At 40.8% G+C, this 13,624-nt stretch overlaps 1 protein-coding gene across 4 annotated transcripts in view; it reads right to left on the reverse strand.

Moving 5' to 3' along the window:
* The window catches only part of LOC148021420 (phenylacetaldehyde reductase-like), a 79,807-nt gene that overhangs the window by 22,814 nt on the left and 43,369 nt on the right, over positions 1 to 13,624 (reverse strand). For all 4 annotated transcript variants that reach the window (XM_087699283.1, XM_087699285.1, XM_087699284.1 and 1 more), the window contains one exon: positions 9,348 to 9,510. In XM_087699283.1, the coding sequence (XP_087555409.1) occupies positions 9,348 to 9,510 (163 nt within the window). The remainder of the gene's footprint in view (positions 1 to 9,347; positions 9,511 to 13,624) is intronic.

Genomic DNA, 13,624 nt, shown 5'->3' on the forward strand with positions numbered 1-13,624 from the left:
CATAGAGCGCTGATGCATTGCTACATGGAAAAGATTCCGACTTCTAAGAAAGTGGAGAGACTCTGAATAAGAAGTTGTCAAAGGTTGAGAAAAGGGAAAATTTCAAAAATTATCTTGAAAAGAGGTCAAAGCAACAAGAAAAGGGTTACAAATCAGTTTCATAATATAGGAAATTAAGAGCTAAAAATAAATGCTTTGTTTGTCGACAAGAGAGTCATGTGGTTAAGGACTATTCCAATAGACAACAAGCTAAAAAATAAAAAATCAAGGGGATCCCAAGGATAAGAATCCCAAAGCAATAGTTATGATGCTACATGTTGTTAACGATCAACCCACTAATGATGCTAATGAGTTATGCAAAGCATGGAGCAAAATCAGATATTAGCATGCTTTGATTTTCTTTGATAATGGATCACAAGCCAATTTTATCTCTACAGACATGGCAATTCATCTAGGCATCGACAAAGAGGATGAGATGGGACCCATGGGAGAAGTTGATATGGCATGCAAGGGCCATACAGAGCCAATCACACCACTCATTGGAAAGTCTCATTTGCACATTCAGGGATATGTGGATAGTGAAGATTTTTTCATTGCATTGGTTGAGTATTGTGATGTCTTGCTTGGTATGCCTTGCATGCCATTGTGTGCATGCACTGATTCATTTGCATGATAAAGAGATCAATATTTAGCATAAGGGCAAGATCCATACTTTGGATGTAAAGTTGAAAGGGGAATTTGTCCCTTTTGTATCAGCTATTGTCATTTCCAAAGTAATGAAAAATCATCTTTCAACGTACTTGGTTTTTACTAAGGATAAGGTTGGTAATAAAAATGTTGGGAACATATCAAAGTTAGAGAAGAATCACATTTCATTCCTAAAAATGTACGTTGATTGAATTTCTTAGTTGCTTTCAAGGCACCTACCACCTGGAAGGCAAGAGGATCATGGCACAGATCTTATCTTTGAAAGTAACCTACCTAATAAGCCAACCTATTAGTTAAGTGCAGCCCAATAGGAAAAGACAATGAGCCAAGTGAATGAGCTGTTAGAAAAAGGGTTGATTCAGCCTATCTCATCTCTATTTTTCTCTCTAGTGCTTTTGGTGCAAAAAACGAATGATTCATGGCAGATGTGCATTGACTATCGTGTTTAGAAAAAAATCATGCTAAAAAATCAGTTTCCAATCCCTCGTATTGATAATGTTATGGATAGATCGTAGAGGGGCAACTATATTCAGCCGTATATATTTGAAAAGTGAATATCATCAAATTCACATTAGACCGGAGGATGTGCCTAAGACAACTTTCAGGATGTATTTTGGATTGTATGAGTTTCTTGTCATGCGTTTTGGACTTATGAATGCTCCTGTTACTTTTAATTAGAAGACACATTGCATCTTCAAGCCACATAGGGGATTTGTAGGCACCTTTGATGACATGATTGTCTACTTAAACAATGAGGTAGAGCATAGAAAGCATTTGGACATTGTATACAATGAGCTGCGTAAGCATAGGATAGTCATTAATGACAAGAAGATGGAATTTTTCTTGCATGAGATCCACTTTTTGGGGCACTTAGTGTTGGCTGATGGTATTCATATGGACCTTGCAAAGGTTGAGGCAATACGTTCATGGACAGCTTTGAGCAATGTGCATAAGATCCGTAACTTTTTGGGTCTATGCTCCTATTACAGGAGTATGTACACAATTTTGCTAAAATTACATCTACACTGCATGCTTTACAAAAGAAGGGTATAGCTTTTAAATGGACACCAGTGAAAATTTCAATATTTGAAAAGTTAAAAGAATATATGTATTCAGATCATGTGCTCATGTTGCTTGATCTAAGAAAGTCATTTGCCATTCAGTGTGATGAATGTGGAAACAGCATAGGGATTGTTTTAATGCAAGATAGCATAGTTGTGGCATATGAGAGTTGTGTTCTCCATGGTGCACAAAGGAATTTACACGTGCATCCAAGGTATTGTTCTGCCAGCATGTCTATCATGAGGTCAATATTCAATGTACTAGTCATTGCAATTGGTATGTAGAGGGGTATGACTTTTATTGTAGCTCTAAAACTTCAAGAATTTTCCTACATCACAGGGCTAAAACACTCTAGACAGGGTTTTAGGAGACTTAGGAGAGCAGACACATCCATTGCATAGGGCCCCTTGGAGGCAAGACATGTGGCTAGACAATTCTACACAGCTTTACTTGGGTCCATACTAGGCCCCCCATGCTATGAGAGGGATGAAGAGACAGTATGGCAAAGCACAAAAAAGGTGATTACTAATAGGATGAGCAAATACTTGATGGCTCATTTTAAAGAGGAGGTACAAAAGGCACTTTTGGCACTATCCTCAAGTGGTTGTCCAAGGGATTGGATAAATCCTTCTTTTTGAGCTATTGGGATCTAATCAATGTAGTCATCATCTCAACTTTCCAAGCGATCATGGCATCAAGGGTTGTGCCAGAGAAACTTTTTAAGGGATTGATACAACTCATTCCCAAAGGAATTGGAGATAGATTGGAGATCACACAGTGGAGATTGATTACTTTGCTTGGAACTGCCTATAAGATCCTTGCAAAGGTGATCAGCCTCAAATTAGCCCCATTGGTGTCAGATATCATCCACCCCACAAAGACAAGTTTTGTCCAAGAGCACAGCATCTTGGACAACATCTTCACTTTCTGGAAGTCCATAGCTTTGGCTCAATCTAGAAACCAGGACCTTATCGTGCTACTTCTCAACTTTGAGAGGGCATACGACCGCATCAACTAGGAGTTCTTAAGAGGATACGATACTAAGGATGGAATTTCCAAAGCAGTGGGTCAAGGAAATAGCAGCTCTTTACTCCTCAATTCACCATTCAGAGATCAGTTAGAGAGGGCTGCCCACTAGCCGCCTTCTTGTTCTTATTTGTAGCAAAGGCCATGAGCTCCTCCTTGAGAGGCAAATCTACAGGTATCAAAGGCATCAAGTTACCCATCCTTGAGTTTGAGGAGCTTCTAGATGTGGATTTCACGAATAACACATTAGACTATTTAGATGGCGATGAGAGTAACTTTAGGGCCTTTGTATTGGCCATGGAGATATTTTGTAGAGCAGTAGGTGCCTTAATTAATTGGCTCAAGTCCTATGGATTTTGGGTGTGTGACACTAGCAACCAGAGTGGTGACCACATGAGATTTCATGTGGGTTCCTCACGGGACTACAATGAGATAGCTTGGATGCCATGTAGGGATTAACATCACCTCAGAAGAGCAGTTGGCACCTCTTCTCTTGAGCATAAGACAAAAGCTTCTTTATTGGAGCTCAATGAGACTCTCACTGGTAGGGAGAATATTGGTTGCCAACCAGTCCTTCTTGCAACTATGTGGTACATCACTTCCTGTTGGGCATTCTCCAAGTCATGCTCATCGGCCAAGTAAAGTGCCTTATTAGGAACTTCATTTGGTTTGGAGGAGACAAGAGCCCACCGGCCAAGGCAAAGGTTGCTAGGGTTCGGCATCATAGATCTAGGGGAGGATTGGGCATCATAGACCTAGACAACCAGAGCAAAGCCTTGATGGCTAAGCTTGTTGTTAGGGGTTTGCTTCCAAGTAAGAAACCTTGGAAGAAACTTCTAATAGGGAGGCTATTATCAAACCTAGAGATCTATACTACCAAGGCTTCTTCCAAGGTTTCTTACAAGGTCAAACTTCTAATAGATCTCTAGGTCAAATTCATAGCTGCTATTATCAAACCTAGAGATCTATACTACCAAGGCTTCACCAGCTATCCCCCACTACAGTCGAAGAAAAGAGAAGGTAGCCTCTTCTCTTTAACCATCTTTTGAGATTAGACTCTGGCCACGCTCTTGGACAAAGGAGATACTTATCGTGAAGGAAATTCTCTTTACAAGTTGTTGTATCAATGGGAGATTGGTTTGCATTCTAAGAGCTGCCATAGGAGGCTCAAAGACAAAGACTACAGGGGCTCCAAGGAGCTAGAGTTAAGATTGAGTCCATGATGGAGGGAGTTCCACCAAACTGGCGGACAGACATAGACACCTCTCAGGCTTGGATTTGTCTCTTCTCTAGAGGGGACATTCTCCTAGCAATCTTTGTGACTAGCAGAGATAGGACATTTACTTTCATGGTTGAGGAGAATGACCGTCTCCAGTGAGAAGACCTCCACCACGCAACATTCATTGAATTCTCCAAATAGAGGATCTAAGTAGTCACTCACTTCAAGAAGTGGCATATTGACCCAAACCTAGCCACATGTCTAGTTGATGGATGGAGATATTGGACTTACCAGAGGCGATCTCTACAGAGATTACATTGGGATCTAGGAGAGTGGGTGTGGGGGGGATCCATTCCTTGATAGACCTTATGATGTGCCCTTCTTTGGTTACACTAATAGGTTGGGAAGGAGAATACTGTTGAGCAAGATTAAAGCATAGCCAACAACCTACCCCCATTGGCACAAAGAGGAAATCACAAAGATGTTCCTAGGTGACTCTTGGAGAAGGCTACATGATAGCTTCAGGCCTAGGAAGATCTCTCTTTATATGGCTTGTAGCTCACAGGAGCCTAGCAGTTGGCATGTAGCTTGGATACCACAAGGACCCAGTAGCATGCACAAGATGCAACAATCTAGTGGAGACATAGAGACATTGCCTATGGGACTGCCCTAGAGCCCATGAGGTTCGGAGGAGAGCCCTCAAGTTGGTATTTCATGGCATAGCAGAGACCATGGTGGCTACCTAGGGGGCTATAGCATGGGTCACAAATAAAGGCCCAACATGTGGCTATGAGGATGCTCAAAGGAGCTACTCTTTTCTCATCATGGGACAGCATCTGAGCAAAGATTTCCACTCCAAATATTCACAACCACAATGGACCCAAGGACACTACCATAGATGAGTTGATTGCCAATATCATAGACTAGTATATTTGGACTACGAGATGTAGCCATGCTATTGATCTTCTAGATATATCCACAACAGAAAGTCTATCAACGATCTAGACAAAGATCATTCACACTCTCTACAAGAGATGGGAGAGGATGCAAGAGGATGAAAAAGAGAAGAGAGGCTTTTGTGTGGACATGGGATTCAAGCACTTTCTTCCACATTGTCCCTCGTATGGTTTGGCATTACAACCCACCGGATTGGTTATTAACACAACCATTGTATTTGTGATGTACTTAGTTACTCTTCACAGAGTTCCTTGTACTTCATGTTTTACCTCAAGCTATTTGTCAAAGTGTTATTAATGGAAATTTCTTTTCTTGGAAAAAAAATGCAGTTACTCATTCAGTTCGCCACTACTGGCTCACCAAAGTCAAATGGCAATCAGGTTACATTCTTTCTAAACAAGCTACGTGAAAAATACTCCCACTTTATCCAACACATCATTTCCTTGCCCTACTTGTCAACCTTCTATGAGTTTAAATGTCATTTCTTGCATTACGCGAGGTTGGATGATTAAGTCCATAAGAAGTCCTCCCCACATTCTTATTCAGAGAGGGGTCTAGATGCCTCTTCTTCACAAGAAAAAACCGGAGATGGCAAGAACTCTCAAGATGCAAAGGCAACTCAAACCAAGGGTGACACCCCTTCTCTGATGGAACCAAAGAACCAAACCCATCTAGCAGCAAACCCCTAAAAATAATAGTTTTTGCACACACTACCAGAGATCAGGACATGTAGGAGGCCCAAGGTCTTCCAACTAAGAAACCACAACAAGCTCCAACTGCATCTACTTCCATTGGACACTCAAGTGGGGCTAGCCCCTCCTATTGCTGCCCCAATCCATGCACTCTAAGCTATAGTGCAGCCACAACTGAGAATTTCATCCTCACAAAGAGCTAATACATTGAAGTTTCACACCCAACCATGTACTCATGATCAAGTCATCCATGGTGTTTGCCAACACTGTAAGAAGCTAATTGAAAGAGCCTCATCTTTTGTGCTTAATGTCATTCAAGAATTTGAATACAAAAGCAATCAATATAAGGCAGCCCCTTACTTGCATCCTCAAGATAACAATTCCTGGACAGCTGAATTGGACATTAACAGGTCTTATAGAGAAGATGGACTCTTTGCAACAATCATGTCATGGAGGTTGAGATAGCGTGTATCTAGTATTGTTGCCATACAGGATGCATTTAGACCTCTACGGAATAAGGGTATAATGCCTATAGCAATGTAGCCAAGATGTATATATGGATATTCTTTTCTATTTTGTTGTTTTTGGATTTTGGGGTATACAAGAGACAACAAATTCACATGTTGATCTTCTGAAAGAGTCTCCAACAATTAGAATACCTTGATCTTCGATGTACATGGTCGAAGCCTTGAACTTGAAATTTCCATTTTCTCCATGGATTTGAGAAGCACCAATTTTCGGTAGTATCCATTTAGAGCTAGACTGAGATTCATCAACGATGACAGTGGAGTTTCCCAATGATTTGTATCTTTCGGACAGTTGCTTGCATATAGAAGAGAAAGCATTTCCAACTTGCTTGGAAGCCATGAGGACCTTACTGGACTTGGAGAGGATGAAGTGCTCAAAAGCGGCAACACGGCACACACAAAGTCTCAATGCCTAAGTACGAGCTAAGCCTCTTAATGCCACTAACAACCTCACTTCCTTTAAGTTGATAAATGAAAATCTTGCTCTGATACCAAACACAAAGAGACATAGCGGAAGGAAGGGAAAACATAAGATCGAGACGGAATCTCTTCAAAACAAGCACTTGACATACTAGATGGATGAAGCCGAACGTGAGATGATGAACTTGGGACGGTATGCAAAGGGATGCACATAAAGTTTCAGAAGACAAGGAGACAAGACTCTCTCTGAATGAATGCTACTCTTGCATTTTGTTATATTACAATGGTTACAAAGGGTGGCTTTTATAGGTTTGAGCCAAGAGCTAAAGGGTTTCCCACGTAAAGAGATAAGATGGTATCTTTCTTAGTGTGGGGTGACATGGAAAAGTTTATGCCTTTTGGCGAGAACAAATAATGGGCTTTTGTTACAATCAAACAAGGATATTGTACAACAGGAATAATCTTTTCTTTTTACGGTGGTTTTCTGGAAAGGAGATCCGCCCTGTGTTTTGGATTCCCGGCACATGCTCAAAGCTAACATCTATAGCATCAAAGAAAAGTGACCACCGAAGTAATCTTTTATTCCCGATTTTATTCAGAGCCTTTTTGGTCAGGTAGCCTCGAGGTCGGTACGGATTGTGAAGTGGACAAATTCAATGAAGAAGCGAAAGGCTTTGATGGCCTTTATCATTGCCAATATTTCCCTTTGATAAGAGGAATAGGAGACAAGTGCAAATTTAACTCAAAAAAGGGGTAACTCTAAGACCTATGGCAATGACTTGTACAAAGCTCTTCCAACTAGGTGCTTCATCTTCATCCATCATCATGGTGCTCGGCACCACGTGAAGACTAACATCAGGCTCCTCTTTCTCCTTCGGTGTCAACATCCATGGCTAAGAGAGGATTTCCACCCTTCATTGATATTGTATAGGTTTTAGCACCTGTATTCAACATCGGCCTCCCTTGCCTTTGCATTGCATGATCGTCATCATGTTTTGTGTTTCCTTTGTGGACCCTAGCATATCTTCACACTCTTGGCAACATGTTATTGTGCCAAAGCATTTGGGTGGTACTCCCTTGTTGGATGTCAAGATTCATATGACAGCTTTGTGGATGACCTTGTTACAATCCTTATGAGTATAGCATCATCCTTGGGTAAACATTGCTATGGCTTTTATTGAGGAAATTGGCATCTCATATGGTCGCACTAGAATCTAGGTCTATATAATCGACTCAAGTAGTCAAAACACCAAACTCTTTTCTTCTTTCAGACCTGATCATGTCTTGGCAGGAGATCCTTCACTTCATTGCTTGGTGTCCCGCTAACTCTAGAAAGAAGGCTGAGGTTTGGCCACATCCACATTGCTTGAGTAGCTTGATAAGTACACGAAGTATGATAAGTTTAATAGAATGCATGACTAGGTTTGAAAACTATACAAGATGTTGTCATTCTTGGTCAATCTCGGGTTTATTCTTTCTGTCGTATTTGTCAATACCTTCAATTACCTTGTAGTTATAGGCTAATTTGGTCAAACTTGGAGAAACGGCTGCAGTGGCTTTCTCCTTTACCTACATTTCAGCCTTCACCCCATGTTTGGATGGGCCTTTTGTAGAACTAGATGATTTATGAAATAATCAGCTAATCAAGTTTATCATAAAGTGGTTAAGGATAAGAGATGGGTAACTAAGAAAGTAAATAAAGTTTGGCCTCCTCAGGATTATAGAACTAAGTGATGTGATCAATTGATTCAATTGTGGAGGTCAAAGCTTCCTTACCGAGGGGAAAGTTTTTATATGAAGGCTTCTTATTAGGGGGTCTCCCCACAAGGGATATGTTGCGTGGCCACAAGATCTCCAATAGTAGATGTGTCTTTTGTACTACGTGTTATGAGACTCTTATTCATCTTCTTATCTCTTGCCCAATTGCTAGACAAATCCAGGGTTTCATTTCCCCAATATAGACTTTAGTGGCATATTAGTGTACAATCATCAATTCTTGGGTCTTGGGCAAGATTTCGTCCACAACCATTCTATAGTTGCAGCATCCCTGCCTTTTCCATTTTCTACGTTGGGTTGGTCTTTGGCACATCTAGCATATATGCAATGATTTTATTTTTTATTTTCCATCAGGCATCTGTTGTCATGTGAGCCATGTTCAAGGATTGTTTTTATGGCAAATTACTTCTATGGTTTTGGCTAGTGATCCTTAGAGAGGTGGCTACTCCATGGGTGGATATCATCAACACTACCTCAGTTGTGCCTACTTCATGATTCCCTTCTTCTATTCTTGTAGCCTTGTGTCTTTTGTAGCCTTTTGGCTCCATGTTTTTTTTTTTTTGGCGGATTTAAAAATCTATGAACAAGACTCCTTAAGACAAACTATCCCAAGTCAAAATGCAAAATACAAAGCAGCCCTATAAGGAACTTCCATATCAGAAAATATGTAACAAGGGGGAAACCAATTGCAAAGCTTGAATAATAAGTCAGGAGGTCTATAATCCCATGTGTTGTTTTCTACATGTCTTTGAGTGTGCTTGGTTGGCCAAAAGGCCCTTTGTAAATATTTCAATTCAATAATTCAAAATTCTCTCTCTCTCTCTCTCTCTCTCTCTCTCTCTCTCTCTCTCTCTCTCTCTCTCTCTCTCTCTCTCTCTCAGAGAACTACTCATTACAAAAAACAAAGAGAACATAAATATATTTTTTAAGTGAAATTGTTGTGGAGATAAAAAGACCTACCATTAAATGTGTCCAAGATCATTTGTGCACCCGCATCAATGGTTGGTTGCAGCATAGGACCAACAATAAGGCCCGGATTTATCACCACAAGGTCCAATTTATGTTCTTTTGCAAATGACCATGCCATTTGTTCTGCTAAAACCTTGGAAAGAGGGTACCAATTCTACTCCAAATACATAAAAAACAATAATCTTTTAATTATATAAATACAAAGATGTGAAGGCAACATTTGACTCACTACAAAGCATCACAAGTTGTGAGATGAAAGAGAGTGTCAAAAGGTGATTAAAACCAAATTGTATTCTACAAAATATTTTCATATTCATAGAATGGGAACTTTTCTCTCAATCAAACAATAACAATCTTTGTAGTTTGGTTAAATTTTTCATGAATCTCAATTAAGTTAAGGTACATCATAGAATATTCTAGCTGCTGTAAAATCAAAGTGAGAGCATAAAGCTATGTGCAAGAGGGAGAGGGTACAAGAAGAAAAACTTCCTTAGTAAGTTGCTCAAGGTACAACCGATACACTCTCTCTACACTTGAGAGTGACCTCCAGGCTGTTTATATAGCCTCACTGTGGGCTAGGGTTAGGGTTTCCCTTGCCCTTTAGTTCATTCACACCTCACCTTCCCTCATGCGTCCTTTCTTACTTAGGATTCCCATGCTATACTTCTAACACCCCCCCTCAATGCCAAGGTGGCATTGGATTACATAGTATTGAAATGGTTCCCCCCCTCAATGAATCAGTGGGACACCTTTATAAAATAGAATGTAACGATGTTTATGGAAAGATGATACAACGGGGGTCATCATGTGCTTTGGAGACAATTGGCCTCCAATCCTTTGGGTACTTCAAGAGAGTTTGCACATTTACTAGTGATATGCCCTGTTTGTTTACATTTGTTGCACTTCATCTTGTTGGGATATTTTTTCCAATAGTTGCTCACAATATGTCCTTTTTTATTGCAAAAGGAACATTTAGTAGTCACAGTATGAACTAAGAGTTGGTTTGTTGAAGTAGATACTAAGTCAATGCTACCTTCCTTTTGGTTGCTTTTCGCCTTATCCAAACAAGACTGAATGACACCTTCAAGTGTAGGATTTGGTACATTTGTTAGGGTAGTGACAAGAGCTGAAAAAACTTTCCTTATGGCTTTCAAGAGTATTGCAATGGCATCTTCTTCAGCAAATAGGGCTTGGACTAAAGCTAATTGAGCCATCAGCCCCTTCATGTGGGAAATGAACTTTCCCGGGTCTTCTCCTTGTTTGTATTCCAAGCCGAAGAACTCATCTTGAGGAAGATTTTGGAAATATTTCCTCTTGCACCATATAGTTTCTCAAGTTCATCCCACTTCTCCTTTCCAATTGCAAGCTGGTCAATATGTTGAATTAAGGATTCATCTAGGTGCAACATTATTATGGCTTGGGCTCCCTCATTATCTTCAACATCCATAGGGTTGGATGGATCAATGGCTTTAGTCCCTTTAATGAAGGGCAATCAACCCCTCTCCATCATTTTATATTTCACTAACACTTGCCATGCGTGGAAGTTTCTCCCATCAAACTTACAAATTTGAGGCTTTACATCAATATAGGCCATGATAGAAAGGTCTCACACATTGCACAAGGAAATGGCAATATCTAATCCTTTACAAGGCAGGCAATACAAGCGGAAGAAATTAAAATGATGTTTTTTTATCCAAGTGAATAGTAGGCTGAAAACAACTGATGTGTACTCAAACATCACTTGAGAGGTGAAATGTCGGTCTTTGGATAGACTTACCGATATCCATTAAGTGTGTCCAGCCTGAAGAGGGAGCTTCTAGATTTGCAATAAACTCCATAGAAGACTAATCAATTATTAGAATCTTTCAGGGCATGCCTGCCAACCAGACCCACAGTTAGGGTTTTTCTCTGTATGAGCAGCTAAGTAGGAATTTCAAGAAACCCTTTTAGGGTTGAATAGTCCACTTGGGGGGCTAACAAAGCCCCATGGTGGCCCACATGATTGCACCCCCTACAGCTCGTGGCATCTCTACAAACTCCACACTGTTTAGAACTGCACCGATTTAGGGGAAATGGTAATGCCAAGTTCCTACGTGCCCAATGTTGGCCCCTCATGCACCACGTTGTTGTGCCCTAAGGTGAGGAGAAAATTACTAGAAGAAACTTGATGGAGATATTGCCTCCTTTCCTCTCCCCAGGTCCTCCACTAATGACTGGTGGTCAAAGCTAGCTATGGTGGAGAAGAAGGTAAAGTGAGAAGAATGAGGCCTTCTTGTGCACTTAGGTCAAGATGGAGTTGGAGGGAGCTTGTTGGATTAGAGATGGATCTAATACCATGTTGGAAAATCATAGTGAGAACATAAAGTTGTGTGCATGAGAGGGAGAGAGAGCTCAAGTACAAGTTTTAAATCTTGCTTAGTAAGTTGCTCAAGCTACAACTGGTACACTCTCTCTACACTTGAGAGTGACCTCCAAGGTATGTATATAGCCTCACTGTGGGCTAGGGTTAGGTTTTCCCTTGCCCTTCATTTCATTCACACCTCACTTCCCTCATGCACCCTTGCTTACTCAGGGTTTCCATGCTATACTTCTAATACTAACAAAACTTAAAATAAATAACTAAGATAGCAAGGGTAAAATGTGGTTGTCTAAGTTGGCATATGTTATGTATGCTCTTATACGTACATCTATGTACATTCCATACTCACAGAAACATGTTATTTTTGCATTGTGATACTTAGATTAGTATATGGGGAAAATTCTAAAAGCGCATAAACCTACCATGATCACTCATTCTTCAATACTTGCTACCCAAGATCGGCATGGATGCTTCCTCTCCTTCTACTTCAGCCTGATGGGGAGAAGGGGTTCACTCTAGCTTTCCCTTCCACTATCCAATGGTGAGAGGGGGCCGCTTCTTCTCTTGGTGTTTACAAGATCATGATTACTTTTGCTTCATTGATATTATTATTGTACTTTGTATCATTATCTGTATTATCAAGATCATTATGATTGTAAAAAGGCACTTGGGCAAGTGAACGATTCCCCTACAAGGGCACTGTCCAAGTGGAATTGTTGCATAGCATCTTTCTTAAGCATGACATATTGCATTGCCCTTCACATTATCCCATGCATTGGCATTCTATTCTTGTTAACGTGCATCTATGCATATTTATCCCGTTTTGCTTAAAGAGTGGTCGACTCTAGATCCACCACATTCGCAATAGCTCACATGGCACTCTCTTTAGCAGCCTTCCACATATATTCCCCATACTTTTCTTCTTCACTATCACCCATGGGTGGTTGGGATAGCTTGACTATTTTGTGGCGTGTTGGATTTGACCATTCCTTTAATTTCCCTCGGGGGCACAAATACTTAATAGGATTGAAACAATCTCCAAAAAGAAAGAGGGAAAAACAAAGAAAAAGTTCAAAGTGGTTCCATCACCTTTGCAAGCCCTGGTATGCCATTGGGTAGCTAACAAGCACCCTGCATACAATGCCTAGGCCTCTCTAGAGAGGCCCTTTGGGCTCCATTGGTAAGATAACCATCACCTCTATAGCAATGGTAGATTATTGGGCAGTCAACATGCACCATTAGCCTAATGCCTTGGTTGCTTTGGGGTGGAATACCTTGAAATAATTATGGGATGAGTTATGTTTTGCAATCCCTTCCTAGTTCCAGTTTTCAGCTTGAGAGGGGTTGTTGAGCTAAGAATGCATTATATACTTATTAGCTCTTTATTATAGCCCAAAAATATTCTTATTACCAAAAGTTCCATTAAATAACCACTTTCTTAGAGAGTTCTTGTGTCCCATAAGCCAAAACCTAATTGGGGAGGATCCACTCATATATAAATAGACAAGCTGCCCACCACCCAGCCCCATCTTGTTTCCAGCTTGCTGGTGCCCTATTTCTCTGCTATCCACACCCCTTCTCAGTGGATATACCAGTTCAAGTTGTAGACCATCAGCCAAGCGCTTGCATCCAGCCCTCCTCCAGCATCTGGCGATCAGTCTACAGCCATCAGGGCCTTGTCTTTGCAGTTGGCGGCACTTTCCAGCCTGTTCCTACTTTCAGACAGCCATCACCCACAGCTTTTGAGCCTCTAACAGCTTGCAGTTGCTGCAGCCAGGCCCTTCCAGCCTGTGTTTGCAATCTACCAGCTGATGTCACCTTTCCTGGAGGACTCCTACAGATGTGTTTTCTGTTTGCAGCAGCTGCTTGCACCACTTTGTTAGTCATTAGCCTGTGTCCACTCTTCTAA

This window comes from Lygodium microphyllum, chromosome 18 (genome assembly GCF_053477565.2).
Source record: "Lygodium microphyllum isolate KBCC chromosome 18, Lygodium_microphyllum_v1.1.10, whole genome shotgun sequence".
NCBI classification, from domain to species: domain Eukaryota; kingdom Viridiplantae; phylum Streptophyta; class Polypodiopsida; order Schizaeales; family Lygodiaceae; genus Lygodium; species Lygodium microphyllum.